A 26,539-nucleotide genomic window follows, 5' to 3' on the forward strand; every position below is an offset into this window, starting at 1 on the left:
GGTCACACAGATTATCTGCCAATTTGGTTATTCTTCTGATCACAGTATTTCTGGACAAAGAAATATTGCAAAATATTTGCACATTTTTTGGACATATGTTTTCGGCTGCTTTTATCATACACTCATTAACCAAGGAACCATCACTAAAAGGTTTGGAATGTTTTGCCAATAAATAACTTATTTCATAACTAGCTCTCACTGCTGATTCATTGTTTTTCACAATACTTGTTGACTTTGAAGTGAATTCTTTATACTTATAAAAAGCAACCATACTTTTTAATTTTTCTTCTCTCAGTTTACCCTCAAAGCGTGAATAACGTTCTTTGTAAATTTTTATCGTAGTGTCTTTTATTATATTCTTTGATAACACCAATTGTTTCGTTACAAATAATATACACAATTTTGTTGGTGCAGAAGTAATTCAGTTCCCATTTTTCTTGAAATGTTCTTCTCTCATCAGCAATTTTTCTTTTTCTTGTTGTTCTTAGAAAGCAACATTGCCTGGGTGAATAAACATATTATTAATAAAATGTTCATAAAAAAAAATGTTTACGGGGTGCTTAAGGGTCAAAGCTGTATAACTGAGAGGAGACCTCTGACCTCTGTTGGGTATATACCTGGATACTGAACGAATGAGGATGGGCTGGCAATTTGGGATTTAGCCGACCAAATTGCAATTCTTATTGGCTTAAACCAAATTACAAAATGATGGTACAACATGACAAAATTTCATGCCAGCTGGAGTGTCGCCAAGTTAAACAAGGTCTCCGCTGTTTTCACCAGGGAACCAGGGTGAACAGCAAAAAGTCAGCTACTGGAACAAATCTGAAAAAAACACCCCAGATCAACATCACCAGAGTTAAAGATCGGTACTATCAACATAAGAAGCCTGAATGGCAAAGAAATGGAGCTAGCTGAGGAATTAGATAAATACCAGATCAACATAATAGGGGTGACTGAAACAAAAAAGACAAAAATTGGTGAAATCTTCTGAGCAATAAAATACAAAATGTTATATTCAGGCAATGACAATCAAGGAAAAGAAGGAGTAAGTTTAGTGTTGAATAGCCATTGTATTCAACACTAAATATGAGGCTCATCTTCTTGAATGGCAGGCAGTCTCAAGTAGAGTGATGTGGGCATATATGAGAATGGGGAACTGGACAATGAGACTTATCTGTGCCTATGGGCCCACAGAAGGTTCTACTATCAGGACATGGACTGGTTATTACTAACACCATGTTTCAACATAAAAATGTGCACAAATTAACATGGAGAGAAGAGGCAGGAAATAAGAAAAGTCTCGTTGACTATGTTATTGTTGATAGTGATGTTTTCTCCCTTGTGCAGGACATTAGAGTGTACAGAGAATTTGAAATTGGAAGTGATCACTATTTAGTCTTGAGCAGGATAAAATAGAATTTCATATTGAAAAGAATAACATGTAAGAAAGTTTTAAAGCAAATTAAAGTTGAGCAGCTCTCAGATGTGAACTGTAGACTAAAATACATAAAGATTATTGAAGAAAAAAATGAACGAGTTTGAGAACTGCAACCAAACCTTGGAGATTCAGTGGCAAGCCTCGAAGAAAACCTCGATTGATTCAGCCAGAGAGGCATGTGGTGAGGTTGCCTGCAAGGATAGAAAAATCACAACTCTATGGTGGACACAGAGGTTAAAGAGGCAGTGAAGGAAAAGAAAAAAGCATATCAAAAGTTCCAGGCAAATAAGTCAGCTTATGCTCTTAGAGAATACAGAGACTAATGTAAGAAAGCTAAACACTGTGTAAAACTAGATAAACAAAAGTCATGGGAGGACTTTGGCAAGAACATAGAAAATAAATATCAAGAAGGTGGCAAAATATTTTGGAGGTTGTTGAAGAAGCTTGGAAATGGAAGAAAGAGTACTGTAAAAGGAGTTAGAGATGATAAAGGTGACACGAAAACGGGAGAAAAAAGATATCCTTGAAGTATGGAATAATTACTTCGAGAAATTGCTAAATGAAACAAGCAGTGATAGCACAGTGGTAAAAAACACTCAACATTGAAATGTGGAAAGGCAGCAGGAGTAGATGATACCTGAGAAATGGTGAAGTATGGTGGTATAAAAGTTTTACACTGCATAGTTCATTAAACCTGGACAGAGGGACGAATTCCTGATGATTGGAGTAGAGCTCTTATAGCACCCATATATAAAAAGGGAAATAAAACCGAATTTGAGAATTACAGAGGTATTTTTCTACTGAGTGTTCCTGGTAAGATATATGCAAGTATACTTGAGAAATGATTGAGAAGAATTGTGGAAGAAAAGCTTGGTGAAGAACAAGCTGGATTCCGGCCAAATAGAGGCTGTCGCGATCAGACCTTCACTTTACAACAAATAGTGGAGAAATCATGGGAATATAACAAAGATCTCTATTTGAGTTTCATAGATCTGGAAAAGGCATATGATAAGGTGCCAAGAGAGAAGTTATTCAATACGCTACAGTTATATGGTGGCAATGGGGCATTATATCAAGCAATACTTCGTTTATTTTAGTTGTAAGTCAGCAGTTAAAATTGATGGAAGTACAGGAATGTGATTTAATGTTAAATCGGCTGTGAGACAAGGATGTACATTATCCCCTCTGTTATTCATTATCTATATGTTAATGTCAGCTCTTTGCTTTATGCGGACGATATTATACTTATCAATAAATCCGCTACGAGTCGTCTGCAAGATTCCTTGACTAAACTGAATAACTGTTGTAATAGATAAGGTATGAAGGTCAGCAATAAAAAGACAAAGACAATGAAAATAGGCAGTGAACAGAGAACCTGTGGAACAAGTAAAACATTTCACCTACTTAGGCACGATTTTTAGTGAAATGGTAAATTAAATATGGAAATAGACAACAGAATCAATAAAGCTGGTATAGTAGGAAGTCAACTGAATAAATTCATATGGAATAAGAGAAAAATTAGTTGGAACACTAAATTGGCTGTATACACGACAGTGTTCAAATCAGTTTTAACTTATGGATCTGAGAGCTAGGTCAGAAGTAAAACACTTGACCAAAGACTAGAGACCACAGATATGAGAATCCTGAGAAAGATTAGAGGCGTGAACATCTGACATCAATGGCGATATCATATTAAAAACGAGGATATTAGGAAAGAACTTGACATTGTCAGCATCCAGGAATGCATTAACAGAGCTAATCTCAGGTGGTATGGTCATTTAAATCTTTCCTCGCCAAATGGGCGAGCAAAACAAGTGTTCACTTGCAGGTTGGCAGGAAAATGATCCAGTAGAAGACCAAGATATAGGTGAATTGATACGGCACAAAGTGCCTTAGATGACAGAAATATAAGATCTGATAATATTGGAGTCTTGACAAGTAACAGACTGATCTGGAGGAAAATTGTAGACAGGAAGTTAGTAATGATGAAAATTTTTTATGTAGTACTATCATATCCTGTACACCCCTTGAGGGTATATGGCAGGAATTTGATGATGATGATAAAAATGTTTACATAAAAACACGCAAATAAAAAATAATAAAAAAGGAATTCTCTCACAGCTAGATTATGTTGCTAGGTTGTTGTTTTATAATGTTTGGCACTATTTGTGCTTCAGAGATTGCTGATTGACTGTAGCAGGCAAGTATATACTCATAGCCTAGATTCACATAAGCACATATGCTGCATGTCACGACATGTATGCTGTACGTCACGTGAACAGCTGCTAGCCAATAGAATTCAATTTTTTCAGCATGCTATCTGCAGTGTGCTATAAATTAACAATGAAAGCATTAATATAGTTTACAATTGATTAGAATCAGATCCAACATTGAAATTGCAATATAAATTTTTACTATTGCAATTATATTATAGCAGGTTGTTGCATCCATATTGTAACTATAAATGTTGTATGAAAACGAATAAACTGAATGTTTAAACAGATATTTCTGTTTTATTATTATAAAAAGCAACCACTCTTTTTTTTTTTTTTAATTCTTTCCTTGAACCGTTGCAGGCCACAAGAAATTGCTTTGTGGGCTGCATGCAGCCTACAGGCCACCAGTTTGACACCCCTGATCTAGGTTCCGTGCTTAAGGAATTTGACAGTTATTACATTTATGGAAAGCAAAATTCTATTTTTCCTTTTTATCAAAGATCCTAAAAATCTTCATTTTGGAAATGGAAAAATAAACAGAAATAGATGACATTAAAGATAAATGCTTATTTCATAGCTGAATATACATATATATATATAGAAACTTGGAGAGATTCAAATAAAGAGAGCTTATGAGAATGCAATTCTCAGCATCAGAATTGCCTTAGCTTGCAGTATTTAAACTTAAGTTTCATAAGTAGTGCACGAAATATGAATTTATCTGTTTTTACAATGTTAAAATTAATACATTTAGGCTCTTGCTCTTAAGAATGACTGTTGTTCACAATTTTCTGAAACCAAATTGCTTTGGTATTGAATGAGGTTTTTTTTTGTTATTTTAAGGTTTTTGCCTGATCTCTGATGAAAACTAGCAATTCAAAACACTGTCAGGCCAGTGAAGCATAATTAAATTTTATAAACAAAGCTTTGAACAAAAAATACACACTCGTTAAAATTTATCATTTTTAATGAGTATTATTATCATTATTATTATTTTGAAAACATTTGTTTATAAAATCTAATTTAATATGCTTTGACTAAATTTCAAACCAAATATTTGGTACTTCAGTCAAACCCTGCTTCAATCCATCCCTACTTGCTAGAGAGTTTCTCAATATTAAAAAATAGTATTCCTGGATCACTATAAATAAATCAGACTACTCTGATTTCTCTTCAATGATTGAAAGATTTTCCTCAAAACGTTACCCAGATGCACTGACAATCTTAAAACCAAGCCATTCACTTTAACTTTAGCAAACGTTTCAGATCCAGAGGAGCCTATTTACAACTTATCACTAATTTTTGATCACCTGAGTCATCAGCAAGCCTCCATAAGAGAACTGTCAACATTTTGAAATCTTGCAAGCAGGAGTGTAGAAATTCTGTAGTAGTTCAGAGTTTGAAACAATGCCACGATGAAGTTAAATTTGTGTATGTATAATTATACTGGTCAACAATTTGTAAGTGAAATTATAATTCGGGTAATTCTAGGATATTTCAAAAAGGTGGTGTTATCCATAACTGCAATCCAAAAAATTCCATATAAAATGTATTTATATTGAAAATTCATCACAATTCAAGTTTACTGAATTCTAAACTAATATTCTTAAAATGAAATACACTTTCAGAATTAAAATTATGAATATTTAATAAAGAAATAACAAACTTTTTAAACTGCTGAACCTTCTGTAAAATATTTTTTGTCTTGGTCAATAAATTTACAAATGATTTTTGTTCTGATGAATGATTTTCCTCAATTTCCATTTTCTTTTGAAATAAGGTGTGTAATCCTAGAAGAAAACTAAAAAGGAAAAATTAAGACATTTTTACTATATTTAATTTCTGTTATAGGTTTCAGTATAATGACTATAATAATGTATATAATAATATACAATTTAGTATAATAACTGGCAACAATTATCATTATTATACTGGTGTCCAAAACCTAAGGATGAACACTATTTCTGAAGATTACAACCACAAATTCAAATGAATCAGCTTGTGGCAATTTGTATAGCTGATGATTTTGGTTGTGCTAATAGGACACTACTAAACACTGTGATATGGTCAGGTCATCATATAATGATCATACCGCATCATCCGTCGCACGGGTTACCAAGGGACGCATTTGGGTTTTAGGCAGAGGGACCCACTCGAAAAATATGTTACAGTCTCCCTTAGACACCATTCCTCGGCACTCTGGTAGAGGAAACTCCATCAATGGGCCCGCTACCTGTTTGGGGAGGTGTTTAGGGGCAGCGCAAAGAAATGGTTCTGCAAAAGGATGGAATGGCAACAACAACGACACCAGACTATGGCTTTAGGCAACTGGAACATCTTTTGTCTGACAGGGAAGGAAAAGGAACTGGTCGAGGAAGCCAAGCGCTACCAACTAGATTTAGTCAGGCTTTCTTCGACCGAGAGGAGAGACTCTAAAGCTGTCGACCTGGATGAGGGGTGGAAGCTCTACTGCTCTGGTGTAAGGCTGACAATGTCTACTTAGGTGGGTGTGGGGAAACTCACAAGCCCCTGGCTGTCAGACCGTGTTGCTGAGTGGAACCTATTGGAAAGACAGGTATGTGTGTTAAGGCTCCAGATGAAAAACCACAACTTGACTGTGGTGCAAGCCTATGCACCTAATCCGGAGTCAGAATACTCTGCCTTCTTAGAGGAAGTGGATGCTGCTTTGGACTGGTTCCACGTGCCAAACATGGAACCAGTCCTGCTAATGGGTAACTTCAATACACATGTTGGAACAGATGACCAGATATGGAGGGGTGTGATTGGGAGGTACAGAGATGTTGACCTTAATGCGAATGGGTTGAAATTATTGGATTTCTGCTGTACAGACAACTTGTCCATAATGAATACCTTCTTCCAGCACCGAGAAGTCCATAAGTATACCTAGTATAGGGATACACTTGGACAAAGGGTCTCTGATTGACTTCTTTATAGTCTCAGCAGACCTATTTTCCTCAGTACTGGATGTTCGTGTGAGGAGAGGGGCAGAACTGTCAACCAACCACCACCTTGTTGTCTGCACTCTACAGCTACAGAAACCAAATGCTACCATCACTGCTGGTAGACCTAAGCAGCTATACCACATGAAATGAGGCTGTGAGGAAGAAATTTACAGATAACATCTCCTCTGGGTTCAAAGAGATTCCCAGACATACTGCAGATGTTGAAGAGGAATGGGAACTGTTCAAAACAGCTGTCACTGCCTCTGCACTCTCATGGTGTGGCAAAAAGCAGCTCAGCATGGCGACGGGCAGTGAGAAAAGGACACCTTGGTGGAATCAAGAGGTCCAAAAAAAGCTGTCCGGGCAAAGGGTCAGGTCACCTGAGATGCATTTCTGGTACACTGAGGCGCTAAAAGCTGCTGATGGGGCAGTAAAGACAGCAAAGCAGAGGGCTTGGGAATCTTTTAGAGAAAGATTAGACTCATCCTATGCAAATGCAAACAAGGTATTTTGGCAGACCATCTGCCAGCTTCGAGGGAGGAAATCGTGCACAGCAAGGGCAATTAAGGCCTCTGATGGTGCACTTTTAACAACCAAGAAGGGTATCCTCCACAGATGGAGGGAATACTTTGAGAGCCTTCTTAACCCAGGTGGCCCAGCAGCTGTGGACATCCAAGAAGTGCAGATCGTGGCAATGACTAGTCTCACAGTAGAAGAGGTCCATTTAGCAATAAAATTGCTAAAATTGGGCAGGGCTGCTGGTAATGATGATATTCGGCCCGAAATGCTAAAAGCCTTAAATCGAGCCCATGTTCTCTGGCTGTCAGGCTGCTTGGATATCTGGGGGGAGCACCAAAGCAGTGGCAGACAGGCATAATAATACCAGTCTTCAAGAAGGGAGACCAGAGAGATTGCAGCAACTATCATGGCACCTCTCTGCTCAGCCTGCCTGGGAAAGTATATGCTAGGTGCTTGGAAAGACTGTGCAGGAGCATAGTTGAGTCAAAGTTCCAAGAAGAACAATGTGGCTTTCATCCTGATAGAAGCACAATTGACCAAATCTTCACTTTAAGGCAAGTCTTTGAGAAATTTTGGGAATATGCCAAGAATGTCTACACGTGTTTTGTGGACTTGGAAAAGGCATATGACCGGGTTCCTCGGGATAAGTTTTGGCAAGTAGTACAGGAGTATGGAGAGAATGGCCAACTATTAGATGCCATCAAGTCCCTGTATGAATGCCCGGAGTTTTGTCAGGGTAAACAGCACAAAGTCTGAATCTTTCACAGTTTCCGTTAGTTTCCTCAAAGGGTGTGTCTGTCAACCCTCCTTTTCATAATATTTATGGACTGGATTGATAGGCGCAGCTGAGGCAGTGAGTGTATCAGAATTGGAAGATGTGGCATTGGACATCTGCTTTTGCAGATGACCTAGTTCTGCTTAGCTCTGCAACAGATGACCTCCAGCGGACCCTCGATAGGTTTGTAGTTGTTTGTGCAGAAGCCGGGATAAGATCAGTGTGGCCAAAACAGAAACATTTGTGGTCTCAAGACAACCATCCCAGTACACTCTACATGTGAGTGGAGTCCCACTGAGGCAGGTGGAGAAGTTTAAATACCTTAGGTCCATATTCACGAGTGATGGAAAGTGGGAAGTAGAGCTAGATACTCGAATTGGATCAGCAAGCGCAATATTGCAGGAGCTTGGCCGTTCAGTAGTATTGAAGTGGGAGTTAAGTCAGAAGGCAAAACTGGCTGGCTGTCTTCAATACAGTCTATGTCCCCGTCTTCACCTATAGTCATGAGAGCTGGGTAATGACCAAAAGAATCCAAGTGGCTGAAATGAGGATCCTTTGAGGGGTTGTGGGGATGACAAGACTCGACACCTGCCTCAGAAGCTCTGCAATTTGGGAAATCCTCAATACTCTCAGCTGCTGCTTCTCTGTGTTGAGAGATCACAGTTACAATGGTACAGGCACATGGTCAGAATGCCACAAGAGGAGGCTTCCCCTGCAGGCCCTCTTTGCCAAGCCAGAGGGTGGGAGGCAAAGGACTCGCTGAATAGACTATATCCAAAACCTTGGATGGACACATCTGGGAGTCCCACCAGAACACCGAGCTTGGTGGTGGAGGATTGTGACCATTGGAAGTCCCTCTTTTGGCCTCTGCCCCCCCCCCCCCCCAGAACCCAATTAGGAAAGGTGGGCCTTGAAGATGAATGGATGGATGATTTTGAACAGAAAGTGGGTATACATTCAAATTTTCAAATCTCATGCAAAACAAGTCACATAGTAGCACTCAACAGGATAAAAGGCAAAATGCTGTGCTAAGCAAATTGTGTTTGAAGTAATCACATTTTGTGAAGGAATAAAACTGCAAACTTGGATGTCTTGTAATGTCTCAAAAACATTATCTAGATGATTTCACATGGGGAAGAATTATTGGAAAACTTGAAGAAGGCTGCAAAATTACTGATGTCGCCAGAGTTTGGAATGTCACATTGCAATGTATCCAAGCAATGGGCAGCATTTCAAACCAATAGAATGTGTTCCAGGTGTTTGCTAAGAGGTTGCCCTTACTCTACCATGAAGCATGAAGAGATTTTTGGTTATAAAAGCAAAACATAACTGATGCACCATGGCATGTCAGCTTGCAAGTCTGCTCCATTCAAGCACAGGTTTGCAGATAAATCCTCAAACTGTGGGCAAGATGTCTTAGCATCAAATCATGCATATGCTTGTTTGCTCATACTTAGGTAAAGGATAAAGATAAGAACCTAATTTCTTGTCAAGTAGGATTAAACAAATTATTTTCAATAAACTTTCTGATCACATATTATACTTGACAAGTAATTATAATTATATTGCTGGCCTGGTTGGCCGAATGGTTAGTGTATCCGCTCTCCAGCCAAAAGGTTGCGGATTCAAATCCAGCTGTGGGCTGTTTGATGTTTGATTGGCTGTGAAAATACTAGTGGTAGGCGGTACATAGCATGTTGGTGTAGATGATGAAGGTAGTTGTTGGTGGTGGATTGGTGAAGACAGAGAGTTGTAGAATAGTACCCTCCCTCGATGAATCCTTGGACTCCCTGGAGGTGTTATGTAATAATAATATTCTTTTCTTTATCCTTTAAGATAAAAACAAGAATTTAATCTATGTTAACTTCTAATTAAATATAATTAGAAGTTAACATAGATTAAATGTACTGTGAAAGCACAGTAAAAATTTTCTCCAGTAAGGCTGTGGTTTATGGCAGTCTGTTGAGTTCTTGTACCAAGCTTAATACTCCAGCATACATTAAACAGAAATAATTATCCAAATAAGGCAGTATATAGCACATATCTAAATTGTTTTACAAAAGATGGTGAATTTTAAAATAACATTGCTATGCCTCATATTCTGTTTCAAACAGGGTAAAACAGCAACTCACCTATGGTATATTAAATACAGTCAACTTTCAATATATCACACAAGTATATGGACCACAAGAACAGTTTGTTATGGTGGCTTATTATTTGCTACCTGCACATTACAGGTCCTGAGACTGGTAATGTGAAGGATTGTTATAAAAACCATGAACTCATGTGCAAAGTTGCTATAAAAAAAGCAAATATTTGAATGATTTGCAAAATTCAAAGTGCAACCACTATAACAGATGAAAATATGCTGGAAATTAAGAATAAGACATCAGAAAAAGCATCTCGCCATCTACAAGTTGAACGAGGTAGGTTGTTGATTCAATCATGTCAAAGCATTTTGACATGATATTGATTTCATTTGACAAGAAACTGAAAGAGAATTCTTATATATCAAATGTCTGATATATCGAGTCATCTCTGTCAAATTCCAACAAATCCATTCAATCACAGAATACTGTTCTTGTATCTAGAGTGGTGCAAATAAAAACCTAGAAACAAACCCAAGACTAGATAGATTACATTTTCACACAAGGAAATAAAATAAACTTTAACTTTCAATTATTTCAACTTGAAATTTACAGATCATCAGTGGCAGGAAGGGTAGTAGTACAAGATAAAACAATAACAATGGATTAGTTAAAGTTGTATGACCACATGATTGTATAAAAAGGAAAAATGCAATTATGTGTAAGCATAATATTTGATATCTATATATTAAAAAAAAAAAATTATGGATGTCTAACAAGAATGAGGCTTTTGCAGATATTTGATAGAAGAGGAAGTTGCTGTAATTCAGATTAGGACAACAAATCAAGGTTTCAGCACTATCCTTAAATAAATGTTTGAACTTGAAGCAACATTTAAGAAGTAAGCATGTTCTAGACCAGATTTCCCTGATTTCTTATTAATGATGTAGGATTGATGCTCCTGTAATCATTTTTACGCATTTTATCTGAAATAGGAAAGGTGGCAATCACAGGGAACTTGGTAGATACCAGGAAGAGAAAGAGGAGATAGTTTACCTTTAGAAGAGGGAAACCATGAGGAAAGTTTGCTGAACGGAATAAATATAAGCACTAGGTTATGTTTCTTAAGGATCCTTGAAATTGGTTCGGAAATATAAGGAACTGGTATTCTCTATACTGTTTCAGAGTTGTTGAAGGGAGGGAGGGAGATTTGTAAGAATCAAACACATATAAAGTCTGTGTTGAGAAGCCATTCACAGTTGTATAATATGTTGTATGTTGAAAAGTTCTTGCTTGAGATCTTGTGAGTTGAAGCAAATAGTATGAGCCGAATGCAGCAGAGTTTTTATGATTGATTCCAAGTTTTCAGGAAGGATGGTTGCAGATTGCTGTTGTATGTAGCAACCAATGAAAGAAGGTTTGTGATACAGAGATACTTAGTTCAACTGAAGGACAGCAAGATTTTAAAATATCTAAGAATGCCAGTTTATTGTTCTTTTCTATTTTCATGGTAAAAATTTATCCAGGGTTGTATATTATTTTTTCTAGAAAGGCTGATAAAGTGTCCTTATGGCCTTTACAGAAAGTCAAGGCTATATGGAAGAGAAAAAGAGTTTAAGTGTTCCAGATAAATATCTGCAAGAGCAGGCAGTAGATAGAGATGGAGGTCCCTTGTAAAGTTTATTTTGGCATATGAAATAACTGGAATGGATTACAAAGTCAAATAATTCGACTATATTTGGAGGAAAGACTTGTTCAAGCAAATAGAAGGAATTTTCAAGAGGCAAATTGGTGAATAAGGATTCAATGTTAAAACTAGCCATGAAATCTGTTGGTCGAAGGGATAGATTCCCACTTTTACTAGAAAATCTGAAATTTCTTATGAAGGAGCACAAGTTACCAATTTGGAAGTTTAATAATTGGGATAAAAACCTGCTATGTGATAAGTAGGAATCAGTGCAGTCCATGACTGGGGGCAGAGAGGCATACCTTCTTTATAGAACTTAGACCATAAAAGCAAAGAGGGTAGAGCAAAGTAGTCTTTAGTTTATCTATGGTATCTCCATTAAGACTAGTCATTTCATGAAGCAGCGAGTTAAATTTTTTTATTTGGCTATTCATGGAGTTGCGGTCAATTTCCTGATAGGCAGATCTGTCACATAGTAGGAAAGATATTTTTCTTTTATACTGAAAGGAATCCATGACAACAGTAATTTTCCCTTTGTCCAGTTTGGTAATGGTGAGATGGCTATTGTGTCTCAGTGATTGCAAGGCTTTAATTTCTACTACTGAAGAAATGCTAGAACATGGAAATTTGGCTAGTACAATGGTGATTACTAGACAAAGTTTGTTGGCATCATCATCATCACTAGAAAGACTGGATAAATTGCATTCGATGTTGTGGAGGAAATCCAAATATGGTATTTTTTTTTGAGAACTATAGCAAAATCATGTCCTTTTGATAGAACAAGAACTTCATTCTGAGTTAGTGGATGGCCTGAAATGTTGACTATTTTTCTGTCTGCTAAAAAATAACGTCATGTTTAGAGAACAGGTTGTTAAATTTGTGATCTAGTCATAATTTGTGTTTATTAAATGAATGATGAAGGGAGCACTTGGAAATAGTTAAAAGTATATTTAATAGTCGAAGGTCTAAATATAGTTTTAAGTGTTTGAAGTTGATTAAGCACCAGAGATATGCTTGAGGAGAAATAAACAACCTGAATGCTAGGAGATTTGATAGCTTCTTTGAATTTCACAAAATTAGGAATTATCTTGGAATCACAGCATTTAAAAATAAATCTGAGCTTGAAGCTTGCTTGTTGGACAGAGAGTTTGCCTAATTTTCCAGTCTTTAGTCAGCTCTTCCCCATGAAGGAATAATAATCAATGCTTAAGAAATGCTTGTGCTATTGTAAAATCTCTGATGATAATTCCATAACTTATCATATGACAACTGAAGGACAGCAAGAGTTTAAAATATTTAAGAATGCCAGTTTATTGTTCTTTTCTATTTTCATGGTAAAAATTTATCCAAGGTTGTATATTATTTTTTTCTAGAAAGACTGGTAAAGTGTCCTTATGGCCTTTAAAGAAAGTCAAGGCTATATGGAAGAGAAAAGGAGTCTAAGTGTTCTAGATAAATATCTGCAAGAGCAGGCAGTAGATAGAGAGAGAGCTTCCCATGGAGGTCCCTCGTAAAGTTTATTATCATGTTTGGTTTTACAATGGTTTTAATTCAGGAAATATACAAAAAAAAAAAAGAAAAAAAAAAGTGAAATGTTCAATGAAAAGACTGCAGGTTCGAATCCTGCTATGGCCATGAATATTTGTGATTGCCTGTAAAAATACTAGTGGTGGCGGTCAGCAGTAGATGGCGTTGATGTAGAGGATAAAGGTAGTTGCGGTTGGTGGATTGGTGCCCTCCCTCGACAAGTCTTTGGACTCCCTGGAGGTGTTACGTAATAATAATAATAATAATAATAAATATTATTCCTTGTAAGTTATTGTGTTCAGCAAAAAGGAATTTCTTTTGTTAATATAATGTGGCACATGAGTCAGCAAATTTACGGTAAGATTAGTAAAGAACAAAGAGGATCACCACTAGAGAAAAGTTACAGAGACTTGCAAAGAATGATGTCATCGCATCAAACAGTCAGCAAGTGCCAAGAACAAAGAATTCGAAAAAGCACACAAAGATGACATCAACACGCATGGAGGTAAGCACATGACAAGTTCGAAAAGCGCACGAATATGAAAACAAAGGAAACCTAGGCCTATATAAGATACCTAGTCAGTAAGCAAAATTGTCCCAGATTCTCAATGCTTAATCTTGCCTGTGATCGCCACCATCCTTGGTCAGGAAAAGAAAGAGAAGCTTCACTGGTTCATCTTCACAGTTCTCAAGACATTCTCTTAATTGAAGATCTCAGTTGTTTGTGGTCGGGAAAAGAAAGAGAAGCTTTGGCTATCCTCTACGCGGATCACTATTACAAGAGAGACATCATGTCAAGACGTTAGAAAGGAAAAGGGCAACACTGAGTTAAAGAAAAGATATGAAGATTCCTGTGGAACATTTGATTCAAGGATTGTTTGTGAAAAGGAAACCTGTAACTGTATTTATGAAAATACGTGTAACGAATGCATGAACCTATTGTATGTAATGTGTCAATGAGACTTTGTATAGGTAAATAGTAATTTAGGCTTGACTAGTCTGTGTCACAATTGTATAATGTTAAGTTTAGGTCCTATGATAATTCAGAATTAAGGTTTAGAAAAATAAGGAATTTGTATCCATCTAGTGTGTATACTGTAAATATTCTTTGAGTTTTAATAAATGGTTTGTAAACAACATACTGAACTGTAGCGTGTCAATGCACTACCTCCAAAAAAATTCTAACCTGTGCACGAGTAATATGTACGATTTTTGTTTAATTGCCATGACTGACTAAAGGATAAAATAAGTAAAGCAGAGAATGTGAATACGATTTCAGATACCTGTATTGTCTTTGAATAACGTCTTATACTCTCATTCTCAATATATAGCCTAGCTGGGCACAGTTGATAAACAAATTTTCTAGACTACAGAGCACGAGAGATAAGACATAGCATAAGTATATATATTGCAGCAGTCAGAAGTTAAGACAGCCGACCATAAGAACGAAAGACAAGTATAGTAAAGACAAAGGCAAAGCAGGATAGTGAAATATACATAATTTTAACACTATAACTGGAAGACTAGATTACAACAAGAAATAAAATAATAAACTTTAATTGCCAAATATTTCAACCTGAAATTTACACACAATCAGTGGCTCCCATAAGGAAGACAACTTACTTACCTGTTTTTCTAGTACAAATAATCTACACCCCTAGAAAAATTTTATCGTGGAAATAAATGACAATAAACTGACATAAAATCGATTTAAAAATGGGGATCTCGAGGGTCACTGGATGGTCCCAAACTCAGATGAGTATTCCTCAAGCCATGCCTAGGTGGGTGTAGTCTGGTGGGGGTGCCGCATTGTCCTACTGAAATAGACCATCAGATGCAGGATAAAGCTATAAAAGTGTGTAGATGATCAGCCAGCAAATTCTGGTAGATCGCAGTGTTTAATAACCTCTCCAGACACACTAAGGGACCTAATGTCACATGAGAAGGCTCCCTCAAATCATCACAAAGACACCACTTCCTTGAATAGAGCCAACTTGGCACAATGGGACCGTGACCTCATGCTGTTGAGGCTACACTTGCACCCTCCCATCAGTTCGGTACCACACGTCTGGTCCACTCTGTAGATGTCCAGTTTTGATGGTTCCAACACCAGGTAAGGCGCAATGCCTGATGACGAGCTGTCACCACTGATACATGATTAGGGCATTGGCTCCCATAGCCCATGATATGCAGGGTATGGCATACTATTCACTCACTGATGCTGCTTGGACCTCCGATATTGAAACTGGATACGATTTGTGCCACCCTTGCCCTGCAATTGGTCTTTATGAGCAATTTCATCAATGCCATGTGGTCAGCTGTGACTTACTCACTTGGTGCTGGCATGTCTGCTGATGGTATACTCATAGCAGACCCTTGATACAGTTGCCTTCGAGAACCCCAGAGTTCTTACCACTTGGGCAACAGAATGACCCATCTGACTTGCGCTGATAACGCATCCACGATCAGAGTCACTAAGATCACATTTACCTATGTTCGTTGATTGCAATACACTGTTGGTAAGCCCGATGTCTGCCTATTTACCATCTGCATTCAGTTTGGATATGCTTCACTCTGTGTGGGGGATGCCAGTGTCAACTTCCCATCGCCCCTATCTCTAATGTTTTGTCCATTAAGTGTAGATGGGTACCTAATATCCTTTATTTTGATATTTATAAAACTATTATTTCAAAGAGAACATTTTATTTAAAAAACAATACAGAAAAAAATATACTTATTTTAAATTGCATGGAACTTATTTTAAAATGTGAAATATCAAGAATAATTATGGATTTAATAATCAAAATGAATTCAAGATAAATTATGATGTAAGTAAATCAAGTTTTCAGCATTTTTGAAGTAGCATATGCCTAGTTTCTTCATAAATATTTGACTTCTGACAAAAAAAAAAAAAAAAAAAAAAAAACTTTTTCAAGTAATACACTGGTAGCTAGTGCCAAAAGAAATTTTCAAAGAAATTGAACTGCAGAATAAGTTTACTCATTAGCTCTGGAAATCCTTCTATTTGAACAGTCACAGAAGATAAGGGAAGACTTTTCTGGATTGGTTTCATTTGTTATGGTGCATGTAAGAGGAATTTTTCTGCTGATTTGGCCAAAGCCTTATATCTGAAAAACATGCCGAATCAGCAGAATATCAAAGCAAAGTGAATATTCTGCACATCCCTAATGCATACCACAAGCTATATATTCTTCCCTGACTCTAGAATATTCATGCCCTTTTTTTTTCAAGACCTAGTTGTGCATTTAAATGCTATTTCAGGTCATCATCATCATCATCAAATTCCTGCCATGTACTCTCAAGGGGTGTACAGGATATGATAGTACTACATGAAAAAAACTACCTCATTACTAACTTCCTATCTACAATTTTCCTCCAAATCAGTCTGTTACTTGTCAAGACTCCAACATTATCAGATCTTATATTTCTATTGTCTAAGGCACTTTGTACCGTATCAATCCACCTATATCTTGGTCTTCCTCTGAGTCGTTTTGCTGCCAACCAGGCAGAGAACACTTATTTTGCTAATCTTTCCTCGCCCAGTCTATTTAAGTGACCATACCACCTGAGATTAGCTCTGCTAACGCATTCCTGGATGCTGACAATGTCAAGTTCTTTCCTAATATCCTCATTTTTAATATGATATTGCCATTGATGATATCTGTTCACGCCTATAATCTTTCTCAGGACTCTCATATCTGCGGTCTCTAGTCTTTGGTCAAGTGTTTTACTTCTGACTCAGCTCTCAGATCCATAAGTTAAAACTGATTTGAACACTGTCTTGTATACAGCTAATTTAGTGTTCTGACTAATTTCTCGGGTGCTTAAGGGTCAAAGCTGTATAACTGAGAGGAGACCTCCACATAACCTTTAAAGGAATGCGGAGAACTGACCAGGGCTTCTGACCTAATGTCCAATCCTCACCTTCTCGTGGTGCACCCTGTTGGGTATCTACTTGGATACTGAATGAACGAGGATGGGCTTGCAATTTGGGATTTAGCCGACCAAATTATTCTTATTGGTTAAACCAAAATGAAAAATGATGGTACGACATGACAAAATTTCATGCCGGCTGGGGCGTCGCTCGGTTAAACAAGGCCCCCGTTGTTTTCGCCAGGGAACCAGGGCAAACAGCGAAAAGTCAGCTACTGGAACAAATCTGAAAACAAACCCCAACTCAACATCGCCAGAGTTAAAGATCGGTACTATCAACATAAGAAGCCTGAATGGCAAAGAAATGGAGCTAGCTGAGGAATTAGATAAGTACTAGATCGACATAACAGGGGTGACTGAAACAAAAAAGACAAAAACTGGTGAGATCTTTCTGAGCAATAAATACAAAATGCTATATTCAGGCAATGACAATCAAGGAAAAGAAGGAGTAGCCATAGTATTCAACACAAAATACGAGGCTAATCTTCTTGAACGGCAGTCAGTCTCAAGTAGAGTAATGTGGGCAAATATGAGAATGGGGAACTGGACAATGAGGCTTATTTGTGCCTATGGTCCCACAGAAGGTTCTACTAAGGTTGAGGAATTTTTTAAGGCTTTAGAAAAAGCAACTGACACAATGAAAAAGGAAAAGTTGGTCCTTGTTGGGGATCTAAATAGCAGAGTAGGAAATGACTGTAAGACATACAAAAATATTTTGGGAAAATTTTGGAGAAAAGAGCAAAGCTAATAATAATGGCAAATATCTGTTGGATTTCTGCTCAGGACATGGACTGGTTATTACTAACACCATGTTCCAACATAAAAATGTGCACAAATTCACATGGAGAGAAGAAGCAAGGAATAAGAAAAGTCTCACTGACTATGTTATTGTTGATAGTGATGTTTTCTCCCTGGTGCAGGACACCAGAGTGTACAGAGGATTTGAAATTGGAAGCGATCACTATTTAGTCTTGAGCAAGATAAAATTGAATTTCATATTGAAAAGAATGACATGTAAGAAAGTTTTAAAACGAATAAAAGTTGAGCAGCTCTCAGATGTGAACTGTAGACTAAAATACACAAACATTATTCAAGAAAAAATGAGAGTTTGAGAACAGGAATCAAACCTTGGAGATTCAGTGGCAAACTCTGGAGAAAACATTGATTGATTCTGCCAGAGAGGCATGTGGTGAGGTTGTGTGCAAGGATAAAAAAATCAGAACTCCCTGGTGGACACAGGAAGTTAAAGAGGCAGTGAAGGAAAAGAAGAAAGCATATCAAAAGTTCCTGTCAAATAAGTCAGCTTGCTCTTAGAGAATACAGAGACAAATGCAAGAATGCTAAACACTGTGTAAAACTAGCTAAACAAAAGTCAAGAAGGTAGCAAAATATTCTGGAGGTTGTCGAAGAAGCTTAGGAATGGAGGAAAGAATGCTGTAAAAGGAGTTAGAGATGATAAAGGTGACATGAAAACAGAAGAAAAAGATATCCTTGAAGTATGGAGTAATTACTTTGAAAAACTACTAAATGAAACAAGCAGTGATGACAGCACAGTGGTAAAAAACACTGACCAGGCATGCAGTCAGGAATACATATCCATACTTGAAGTAGAAAAAGCCATCAAGGGCTTGAAATGTGGAAAGGCAGCAGGAGTAGATGATATTCGACCAGAAATGCTGAAATATGGTGGTATAAGAGTCTTACAGTGGCTGCACTGCAAAGTTCAAAAAGCCTGGACAGAGGGACGAATTCCGATGATTGGAGTAGAGCTCTCATAGTACCCCTATATAAAAAGGGAAATAAAATTGAATGTGAGAATTACAGAGGCATTTCCCTACTGAGTGTTCCTGGCAAGATCTATGCAAGTACACTTGAGAAACGGTTGAGAAGAATCGTGGAAGAAAAGCTAGGTGAAGAACAAGCTGGATTCAGGCCAAATAGAGGCTGTCAGGATCAGATCTTCACTTTATGACAAATAGTCGAGAAAGCATGGGAATATAACAGAGATCTGTATTTAATTAAGTTTTCGATTTGGAAAAGGCATATGACAAGGTGCCAAGAGAGAAGCTATTCAATACGCTACAGTTATATGGTGTCAATGGGGCATTATATCAAGCAATACTTAGTCTTTATTTGAGTTGTAAGTCAACAGTTAGAATTGAAGTACAGGAAGATGGTTTAATGTTAAATCTGGTGTGAGACAAGGATGTACATTATCCTCTCTGTTATTCATTATCTATATGGATCACATTATGAAGGAAAGTAGTATCAAACATGATATCAGAATTGGAGATGTTAATGTCAGTTCTTTGCTTTATGTGGACGATGTTATACTTCTAAATAAATCAGCTACAGTTTGCAAGATTCCTTGACTAAATTGAATAACTGTTGTAGTAGATATGGTATGAAGGTCAGCATTAAAAAGACAAAGACAATGAAAATAGGTAGAATTGTTGAAAATGTCAAATGCGTTGTGAATGGGGAACCTGTGGAACGAGTAAAACATTTCAGCTACTTTGGCACGATTTTTAGTGAAGATGGTAAATTAAATATGGAAATAGACAACAGAATCAATAAAGCTGGTATAGTAGGAAGTCAACTGAATAAATTCATATGGAATAAGAGAGAAATTAGTCAGAACACTAAATCAGCTGTGTACGAGACAGTGTTCAAACCAGTTTTAACTTATGGATCTGAGAGCTGGGTCAGAAGTAAAACACTTCACCAAAGACTAGAGACTGCAGATATGAGAGTCCTGAGAAAGATTATAGGCGTGAACAGATGGCATTAATGGCAGTTTTTATTATCATATTTTAATATCATATTAAAAATGAGGATATTAGGAAAGAACTTGACATTGTCAACATCCAGGAATGCGTTAGCAGAGCTAATCTCAGGTGGTATGGTCACTTAAACAGAATGGGCGAAGAAAGATTAGCAAAACAAGTGTTCTCTGCACCAGGTTGGCAGCAAAACGACCCAGAGGAAGACCAAGATATAGATGGATTGATACGGTACAAAGTGCCTTAGACGATAGAAATATAAGATCTGATAATGTTGGAGTCTTGACAAGTAACAGACTGATTTGGTGGAAAATTGTAGATAGGAAGTTAGTAATGATGTAATTTTTTTCATGTAGTACTATCATATCCTGTACACCCCTTGAGGGTACATGGCAGGAATTTGATGATGATGACTAATTTCTCTCTTATTCCATATGAATTTATGCTATTTCAGGTCTTATGTAATATTTATCAGCATTCCATTTCTATGTTTTTGAAGTCTTAGGCTTTCTTGCGTTATGCATTTATTCAATTGTTTAAATGCCATATTCTGAATCTAATCAAAAATGGTTCATTAAAAGAATGTGCAGTTGTTATTGTAACATGCCACTGACCATATAAAGAACTTACTTTTAGTTCACATGCATTTCAAATAAAGTATATTAATTAATGCATTTAAGTAATAATTATTTATACAGAAATATACAGACCACAAATGGAAATCATACCTTGTAGAAGATGAATCCTTCAAACCAAGAATATAAGCCGCTGATGATAAAGCTATAATATCTGCTTGTCCATTTTGTGATAACGTGTGAAATGTAATTCCTGTGTGCTGAAGTATTCTATCTAGTCTTTTAGCTATAAACGGGAAGAAAAAAAAAAAAAAAAAAAAAAAAAAAAAAAAAAAAAAAAACAATTATGTGACTTCCACACACAAAGGGGTTTTAAGCTTATAGTGCACATGTACTATGAATAGATACAGGCTTTTTTTTTTGTATTATTATTATTATTAATTTGATTATAAGTGCACTGATTATATTACTTTTAACATTCATTTTTGTCAAGTAAATTAATTTTGTTCAGGAAATTGGCTGTTCCCTAAATGAACTAAATTCTCTAATATTAGGTTACTTTTGAAGCTGATGAGGTGTCCCTTATTAATTAAAATAAGGCATGCATATATATTGCCATCACATTAAGTTACCACTGAATACTTGAATTATTAATATTCATGATATTAATAATTATGCCAAAAGAAACTAAGGTTGAGTTTCATGGAGAAAAAACTGTCTTTCTTCCTAGAAACTCTGGGGGGGGGGGTATTTCTTTGAAAGGATACTCTTAGATTAGAACTAATTAATCCACTTTCTTTCAGCCAAGAAGTCCTCATATAAATGTATTTAGATTCTAAGATGAAATTCAAACTCAGATCCTTCAAACCAAAGAGAACAATTATAAAAAGACTTATAATGGGACTATATTGATCAAATTTTGTTATTTAGGAACGTTCTATGGTTGGCACCGTAATTCAGTTCTGGTGAGTTAAGAGATCTAATAAGGGTCTTCCAGATCATGGGCAAGATTAGTTCTTGGTTCCTGTTAAGATTTTGTGTACAGCGGGCAACTGCTGTGGCTTCTTTAATAAATCAGGAGCGGAAGTCCTCCTCTATATAAGGAATTGTGCTTTTATCCCACTCTATGACATGGTTCATTCTTGAGAAGTGAAAAGCTAACCCTGATTTTTCTCCTCTGTTATTACTGACGTCACCAATGTGTTCTTTTTTTTTGCCTAATTTCACGGATCACGAGCAGGGTATGCTGTAAACTCCAGCATATTTGAAGAAAGGTTATCTTTTGGAGATCTTAAGAATTATCTAATCGTTTCTGTAGGTTTAAAGGTCACTCTTATTTTATGTGGTCTAAGGAGTCTTGCAATCTTATTCGAAACTGTCCCTAAGTAAGGAATGATGATAATAGAAATATAACGTATGTCATCTTGTTGTCTTTGTGTGTGTGGAGGTCTATCCCTGATATCTAACAACCTTGCCACGAATGGATTTCCTCGAAGACTCGCCAAGAGATACTTTTCTCTGATCCTCAACAAAGACAACGAGATGACATACGTTATATTTTTACCATCGTCATTCCATACTTAGGGACAGTTTCGAATAAGATTGCAAGACTCCTTAGACCACATAAAATAAGAGTGGCCTTTAAACCTACAGAAACGATTAGACAATTCTTAAGATCTCCAAAAGATAACCATCCTTTCTTCAAATATGCTGGAGTTTACAACATACCCTGCTCGTGCGGCTTGAATTATATTGGCTAGACTTCAAGGAGCCTTGAAATTAGGCAAAAAAGAACACATTGGTGACGTCAATAATAACAGAGAAGAAAAATCGGGGTTAGCTTTTCACTTCTCAAGAACGAACCATGTCATAGAGTGCGATAGAAACACAATTCCTTATATAGAGGAGGACTTCTGCTCCTGATTTATTAAAGAAGTCACAGCAGTTGCCTGCTGTACACAAAACCTTAACAGGAACCAAGGACTAATCTTGCCCGTGATCTGGAAGACTCTTATTAGATCTCTTAACTCACCAGAAATGAATTACGGTGCCAACCATAGAACGTTCCTAAATAACAAGTGAGATCATGCACGCTCAATGCATGTTTTGTACGCACTATGTTCTTTTGTCTAATATAATTTGAATCGGTTGATTATAGTTTGTAATGGTTATTTACTTTTTAGTGCCTTACATCAATTATGTACCCTGAAAATGCCAACAGCCTTAGTTGTTAAAGCATAGTTGTTTATTATATGTACTTGATCAATATAGTCCCATTAGAAGTCTTTTTATAATTGTTATGGTCAAGAAAATTAACATTTTTTTAACAAAGAGAACAATAATTTTTTTTCTCCTGTTTGCTACAGATACACTTTTAATTTCCTGCTGTTAACTAACTATAGTATATTCAACATGCTTGCTAGAAAACTATAAGCTATCATGTATTAACTATGATAGATCTAACTCACATAAATGCTTCAGGCTTAGCCTACTTTTATTAAACTGAAAATTTATTCAAGTCCCTATAATTCATGTTGTTACATCAATATTCATATTTATTTATAAATTCTTTTATTAAAAATTATGTGACAAATTACACATCTTCTGGAGAGTCACTGAAAGATCCAAGATAGCTGGGAGAAGACCTACATAGCTTTTAAGGAATACAGAGTTAAAAAAAAACCATGGCTTCTGACCTCATGTCTAATCCTCACTTTTTCATAATGAATCCCACTAGTGGGCATCTACCTGGATATTGGACAAACAAGAAAGGACTAACAATTTGGTATTTAGCCAACAATTATATTTTGTATTAAACCAAAAGCAATGATGATGACGACACAGCAATGTGAATGTCATTTATTTAGCTGGGACATTGCCCGATTAAATAAGGAGTCTGTTTTGTCAGAGAACCAGCATAAACAATGAAGTTAGCTACTAGAACAAACTCAATCAGTAGAATTCAAGATAGACACTAACAATGCAAGAAATATTGATGAAGAAAAAATGTAGAACTAGCAGAAGAATTAGAGAAGTACCAGGTTGACATAACTGAAGTCAACCTGTCAACTTAAAAAAAATAAACACAAAAACAAATACATTTTTTTTTTAAATAATGGCTACCAGATATAAGATGAAAGCAATAATGTTCACAAAAAGGAAAGAGTATTCAATCCTAAAAATGAAAATAATCTTCCTGAACAGCTAGCTTCATGGCAAAGTGATGTGTGCAAACATCAAAATACTAAATTGGCCAATAAGACTTATTGGTGCCTATGGTCCCACAGAAGGTTCTACTAACAAAAATACGTATTGGAAAAATTTGGAGAAAAGAACAAAGCTAATAATAATGTTAATTACTTGCTCATTTCAGTTCTTACTTTTCTTTTTGCCCATCTCAATTCATTGTCATACCTGAGCAACATATCAACTACTCTTATGGCTTAAAAATCATGTCAGCTTCACCAATTTTGTTAATCCCTCTCAGTGTAAAAAGAGACTGTTTTTACACTGAGTGTTAAGGAAATATACAAGAATTCAATTTGACTTGTGCAATAACTTCACAATTTTTAGAATCCAGGAAATAACTCAACTGCATATAAAATAAAAAAAAACATATATTTAATGAAATAAATAAACAATATACATCCTAAATAAAATTTAATGTATAAACTATAAACCGATTTAGATCCAAGGTCTTCTAAATTAAAACTATACTTCAGAACCTTTATCTTTAAAGGATAAATTTATTCTCATTCTGACTCATTCTATTATTGGTTTATTTCAAGTGTACTTAATCGGTCTACCAGACTAAACACTGTTTTGAAAACAAATTCTTACAAAAACAATAAATGTTCATTAGTCATTTCTTTGTCAAAATACAAAACTTCCATGAGACTATGCAGTGTTTACTTATTTAGCATATATGCTCATGTTCATGGAAACCACATCACCTTACATAATAGTGTTTAGTAGTTAAATGATCCTTTTCGTTGGTTTATCATTAGATATTTCGTTGTATTGCATCATCTATCATTACCATAGGTTTCTGTGTAATGTAATAGTTGCTGCTATTGCATCAGAATTTATGCTATAAATAAGAGTTAGCAAGTTAGCAGCAAAAGTTAGTTTTTGCATTTTTGTGCTGTTGAGATTGCTATAGCTAGTTATGTGAACCATGCAGAAAAAGCATGATTAAAGTTTTAAATAGAGAAGGCCATGAAATACCATATTTACTCAAATATAACTCACTCTTGTGTATTTATAAATACACTGCATCAAAGTAGAACTCTTTATTAAAGCAACTTTATGGTTTCAGATTTCACTACTTCCATCACTTGTTCTGAAAAAAAAAAAAAAAACTGTTACCACTGTCCCTCCTTGAGACAGAAAATGAAACCTTCTATTTTGCATTTTGTCAAAAGTTGAAATAGAACATCTACTTAATATCTCCTTTTATTTAGTATTTACTTGTTGACAGTCTCGCTTTTCCAGTCAAAGGAAATTCCCTTTTCGGAATTCTCTATTAATTTATTCGAACTGTCAAATTTTCAAAAAAAAAAAAAAAAAATCTTCCTAAAACAATCTCTGGTCTACATTCTCAAACTTCCATTAAAATCAACCTGTTCATTCTTTCTCCTGGAAAAGAGACCTCGTGCACCTTCTCATCCACCACATATTTAATAACAGAATCTCCTTCACTACCTTTTATTCTACTATCTTCCATGTTATTCTTTTGCCCTATTCCTTTCATATCCATCAAATGTTTAATCTTATTTTTGCATTCACCTTATCTTGTTCCTCATCTTAATTATCTCATTCAACTCTTGTACTCCAGTAAGAGTTGAATGAGATAATTAAGATGAGTAACAAGCTCTCTTTCATATCAGCAAATCATGCTCACTTTCATTCTCAGTCACTTTTGCTGGGTTCATGCGCTCATTTCTGCAATCATTTTTGCTGCATCAGCCATGCTCTCATTTCACTTTTGTAGTCTCTTCTATATTCACAATTATATTTTGGTCATTCATTCTCTCTCTCACATGCCAAGCCTCCATACCTCAGTAAGTCTTTCCAACCCATTGATTGGAAAGACCTGGGTTCAAATCCCATTTATGATGTGAGAACCTTTGTCAGGGCATTTCATCTGAAGGCAAGTTAGTCAGTTTCATATGGCGATTGAAGGTTTCCCTTCCTGAAACTTCATCATCATCATCATCAAATTCCTGCCATGTACCCTCAAGGGGTGTACAGGATATGACAGTACTACATGAAAAAATTACATCATTACTAACTTCCTATCTACAATTTTCCTCCAAATAAGTCTGTTACTTGTCAAGACTCCAACATTATCAGATCTTATATTCCTATCGTCTAAGGCACTTTGTACTGTATCAATCCACCTATATCTTGGTCTTCCTCTGCGTCGTTTTCCTGCCAACCTGGCAGAGAACACTTGTTTTGCTAATCTTTCCTCTCCCATTCTATTTAAGTGACCATACCATCTGAGATTAGCTCTGCTAACGCATTCCTGGATGCTGACAATGTCAAGTTCTTTCCTAATATCCTCGTTTTTAATATGATACTGCCATTGATGCCATCTGTTCAAGCCTCTAATCTTTCTCAGGACTCTCATATCTGCGGTCTCTAGTCTTTGGTCAAGTGTTTTACTTCTGACCCAGCTCTCAGATCCATAAGTTAAAACTGGTTTGAACACAGTCTTGTATACAGCTAATATAGTGTTCGGACTAATTTCTTTCTTATTCCATATGAATTTATTTAATTGACTTCCCACCATACCAGCTTTGCTGATTCTGTTGTCTATTTCTATATTTAGTTTACCATCTTCAGTAAAAATTGTGCCTAAGTAGCTGAAATGTTTTACTTGTTCCACAGGTTCTCCATTCACAACACAGTTGACATTTTCAATGATTCTGACTATTTTCATTGTCTTTGTCTTTTTATTGCTGACCTTCATACCATATCTATTACAACAGCTATTCAATTTAGTCA

At 36.2% G+C, this 26,539-nt stretch overlaps 1 protein-coding gene across 2 annotated transcripts in view; it reads right to left on the reverse strand.

Moving 5' to 3' along the window:
• The window catches only part of LOC150099735 (HAUS augmin-like complex subunit 1), a 140,790-nt gene that overhangs the window by 67,620 nt on the left and 46,631 nt on the right, over positions 1 to 26,539 (reverse strand). For both annotated transcript variants that reach the window (XM_090404240.1, XM_090404239.1), the window contains exons 3-4: positions 20,681 to 20,813; positions 5,324 to 5,458 (exon numbers count right to left, since the gene is read on the reverse strand). In XM_090404240.1, coding sequence (XP_090260366.1) covers positions 5,324 to 5,458; positions 20,681 to 20,813 — 268 coding nt within the window. The remainder of the gene's footprint in view (positions 1 to 5,323; positions 5,459 to 20,680; positions 20,814 to 26,539) is intronic.

Source organism: Typopeltis vanoorti, chromosome 14 (genome assembly GCF_054136105.1).
Source record: "Typopeltis vanoorti isolate ZY-2024b chromosome 14, IOZ_Tvanoo_1.0, whole genome shotgun sequence".
Classification (NCBI taxonomy): domain Eukaryota; kingdom Metazoa; phylum Arthropoda; class Arachnida; order Uropygi; family Thelyphonidae; genus Typopeltis; species Typopeltis vanoorti.